The sequence below is a fragment of the Elephantulus edwardii genome, unplaced genomic scaffold (genome assembly GCF_000299155.1).
Source record: "Elephantulus edwardii isolate Elephantulus edwardi_28Jun2011 unplaced genomic scaffold, EleEdw1.0 scaffold00271, whole genome shotgun sequence".
NCBI classification, from domain to species: Eukaryota; Metazoa; Chordata; class Mammalia; order Macroscelidea; family Macroscelididae; genus Elephantulus; species Elephantulus edwardii.
The window spans coordinates 2,495,558-2,499,042 of NW_006400021.1; the positions used below are offsets into that span (position 1 = coordinate 2,495,558).

The following is a 3,485-nucleotide window of genomic DNA, read 5'->3' on the forward strand; positions in this document are numbered from 1 at the left end:
GGTGGTGCCCTGAGGTCACAGGGCTGTGGTGGGGGTTGAGATGTGTGGTTGTGGAGCTGCAAGGGGGGTGGGGGAAGGGGAGGAAAGCAAGGGACTAGGGGGCAAGGAGCGCAGGGCTTGGACACTATCACCAAATGGTGGGGGCGGGGTTTGGGCGCTGCTAGGGGTTTATGCAGCAGCACCCTGTGTGTTAAGGGTCACACAGGTGTGGGTTGCAGGGGGGTCACACAGTGTCGGGTAGTCTTCATTCCTATTGGTCTCACAGTCTTCGCTCCTCTGGAGTTCCGTGGTAGGTGGCTCGCTGTTGTTCTTCCTGGGTCTCTTCCAGGTCCCTCTCGCGGTGGAACCCCGTCTGGTGGCGGCGTTCCCCCGTCTGGCGGCAGCGTTCTCCCGTTTGGGGGCCTCGCTCTCGCGCGGCGTCCTCGCTCTCGCGCGGCGTCCTCGCTCTCGCGCGGCGTCCTCGCTCTCGCGCGGCGTCCTCGCTCTCTAGTCAATTTCAATTTAATAAAGTGATGATATTAGAGATAGAACTGGTTGTTGAGCAAGTGATTCTAAAGAGAGAGTCCAAACAATGACAACAGTGACAAATATAGGCCTAGTTTTGTTGTGGTGGGTCATCAATTAATTTAATAAAGGATGAAACCCTCTTTTAGAATATTTGATTTGTGAAATAAATATGCTCTTTCTTTTGCCATAATTTAAACAGACTTACGCAGTAGGCAGGGAGCTCTGCTGGCCTAGTGGATAAAGAGTTGCACTGCCAACCGTAAAGCTTTAGAATCCACCAGCTGCTCTATGGAGAAAGAGGAGCAGTCTCCTCCTGTGTGATTTCCAGCCCCTGAGAACACACTGGAGGATCAGCTCTGAATTGGTTCTGACTCAGTGCCACAAAACAGCAACAATAACATACATAACCAAGGAGCTCTGATTGTACCGTGGTTAAAGTAGTTGACTGCTATCCCAAAGGTCCATGATTCAAACCCAACAGCTGTTCTGAGAAAGATGATGTTCTGCTTTCAGGAAGACCATGCTCTTGGAAATCCTGTAGCATTGCTGCGAGTCAGAATTTATGGAAATGGGCTGGTTTTTGTGTTGTTGTTGTTTTTTTTTCCTCACTACTAGGAATAAAGGAAACTAGCAAACCATATTGGAGATTTAAGAAAAAATATAAACCACAAGTTAACTTGTAGTTTTTTTCACATAGAATGTTGACTAAAATCCACAGAGCGTTGAAATATTAAACTTTGGAAAACAGCATCTTTTCTGTGAACCATTCGTCTTTCAGCCATTGCTGAGATGCCAGAAGATTGCTCCCTTTCATCGTCTTCATCGTCATTGGTACTTTCATGGATTAGTCACCAGGCAGGAGAGCAAGTCACCCAGTAGACTTATCTCTGGAAATAGGTTTAGGAGACAATAAGGTTTTTCTCTTAATATAGAAGATTCTTATTCTTGCCTATGAAACAAGTGGTGACATGGAGCCAACAGCTTTCTCTCAAAGGTGCAGGTAAGGGTTTTCTAGCCAGCGTAGGACACCTCCCTTGGGCTTATTAAAATATCAGCTTCACAGTAAAACTCTGTGGACTGGTTACACAGGATGCTAGGACTGTCTTTTCAGGGAGCTCTGTCATCATCTGCTGCTGTCAAGTTTGATTTTATATTAGTTGTCACTTGTTAGAGATGCAGCATGCCAGTTTTGTTCTGCTCTGTTGTTCTTACAATCGAAATTGAACTGGGTATTTGATTAGAACCTGTGTGTGGAGCTGATCACTGACCAGCCTCGTGCTGGACCTGCTGTATATATGCTGTCGGCTGCAGAGCGGGTGTAATCATGACACGGGTTACAAATTACAAGGGTGTCTTTTTTTTTATCGGCTGTTGATACTTCAGAGTCCTTTTTATAAATGTTTTATGAGCTAAGATTTGATTCCTGCTCTGTCTGTGTGCTTTAATAATTGATGCTACATCCAGATCTTGAAGGCAGTTTATTTAAAAAGAAGAAAACTGACACCTACGAATAACCTTTAAAAACATTATTGTTTCTTTATAATTTCATTCTGTTTACTTGAACAATTTACTTGTTCTTCTTACACCACAAATGCACCAATGAAGAGCAAGCTAAAGTATCTGCTTACATATATTTTAAAGTTATTGTTTTTCCTCCTTTTGCAAAAATTTGAAGAGCTTCATTTAAGGGTATCTTTTAGTGAAAGGTACTGATGCCTATTAAGTTATCATTGTCATTTCTTAAGAATTTAGAGGTATAGCTTATCTAGGATTGTTAGCTGCGTTTATGGAGTTCTTCTTACACCACAAATGCACCATCTGGATTTGTATATTTAAGTGAGCAGAGGAAGGCTAGGAAAATTTTTCCTGAAATAAATAAAAATATTTTAAAATCGTGTATTAGTTTGAGATTTCTTGTAGAAAGTAGTTGGTATGACTTAGATGTTATATGATATTTCGAGGTGAGTTGAAATGAAACTTGAGTCACTTTTCTTTCCTTCCTTCCTTCCTCTGTTGGGGGCATCTTCTCACGTGGTTTCTGTTGTAAGCTTGCTGCACGTTGGCTAATCAGTAGATCCACAGATTTCCAGAAGGAAAGCATTCTTGGCAGGTCTGGGTATGTAGTACAGTATATAAATGTAGTTTGATGGCAATGTTATAATAGATTATTTTCTTTTCTTTTATCAGGCTATGGGATGATGGAATTATTGATCCAGCAGATACCAGACTGGTCCTGGGCCTCAGTCTTAGTGCAGCCCTGAATGCTCCAATCCAGAAGACTGACTTTGGCACTTTTAGGATGTAACTGGAATGATGAATTTTCCATTGGAAGTATATTAAAAGCACATTGTTGTTGTTTGCTGTCGAATTGGAAGCAACTTATCAATAACTTTAAAATTTTAAGACTTTTTAAACATATGATAAAATATGGTGTGTTTTTTTTTTTTTTAACTTGGTGCATTGTACTTTTCTACTTTAAAAAAAATCAGTGGAATATTTCTTTGCTAAACAACAATTACTACTCCTTTTTTACATTTTCCTTGAGAAATATCTCTGTGGCTTATTTTATCACCCATGATGCAGGAATGTATAGTTCACAATTATCTTTTGTAACCTACAAGTAGTATGAAAAGCTGCATTAATATAAATTACAGGTGTTATTGATATTTTAATGTAAAGTTGTATTTCTACTGAAATGAGTGCTTTATTGACTACATGTGGTAATATTTGACATACTTATTTTAACAAAGGCATCTATTACTTTATCTCCAGCCGCCATCAAACTTCTCATAATGTTCAGACTTCTCTGCACTCTGAGCTCTATCTTCGAGCCTATTCTCATGCCATTTTTCCTCTTTCTTACATCCGCTGCCAGTAATGCTCTCTAGAGTCCCCATTGACCTCCATGCTGCTGAAACCAGTGTATTCTTTTCTACTCTCTCATCTGATGTTCACTCCCTGTAGCATTCTAATCATTT

At 40.7% G+C, this 3,485-nt stretch overlaps 1 protein-coding gene across 1 annotated transcript in view; it reads left to right on the forward strand.

Moving 5' to 3' along the window:
- Positions 1-2,858, forward strand: part of MCCC2 (methylcrotonoyl-CoA carboxylase 2 (beta)) — a 108,731-nt gene extending 105,873 nt beyond the window's left edge. The window contains exon 17 of the mRNA XM_006900036.1: positions 2,695-2,858. Coding sequence (XP_006900098.1) covers positions 2,695-2,812 — 118 coding nt within the window. The 3' untranslated portion in view covers positions 2,813-2,858. The remainder of the gene's footprint in view (positions 1-2,694) is intronic.
- Positions 2,859-3,485: the final 627 nt, after the last annotated feature.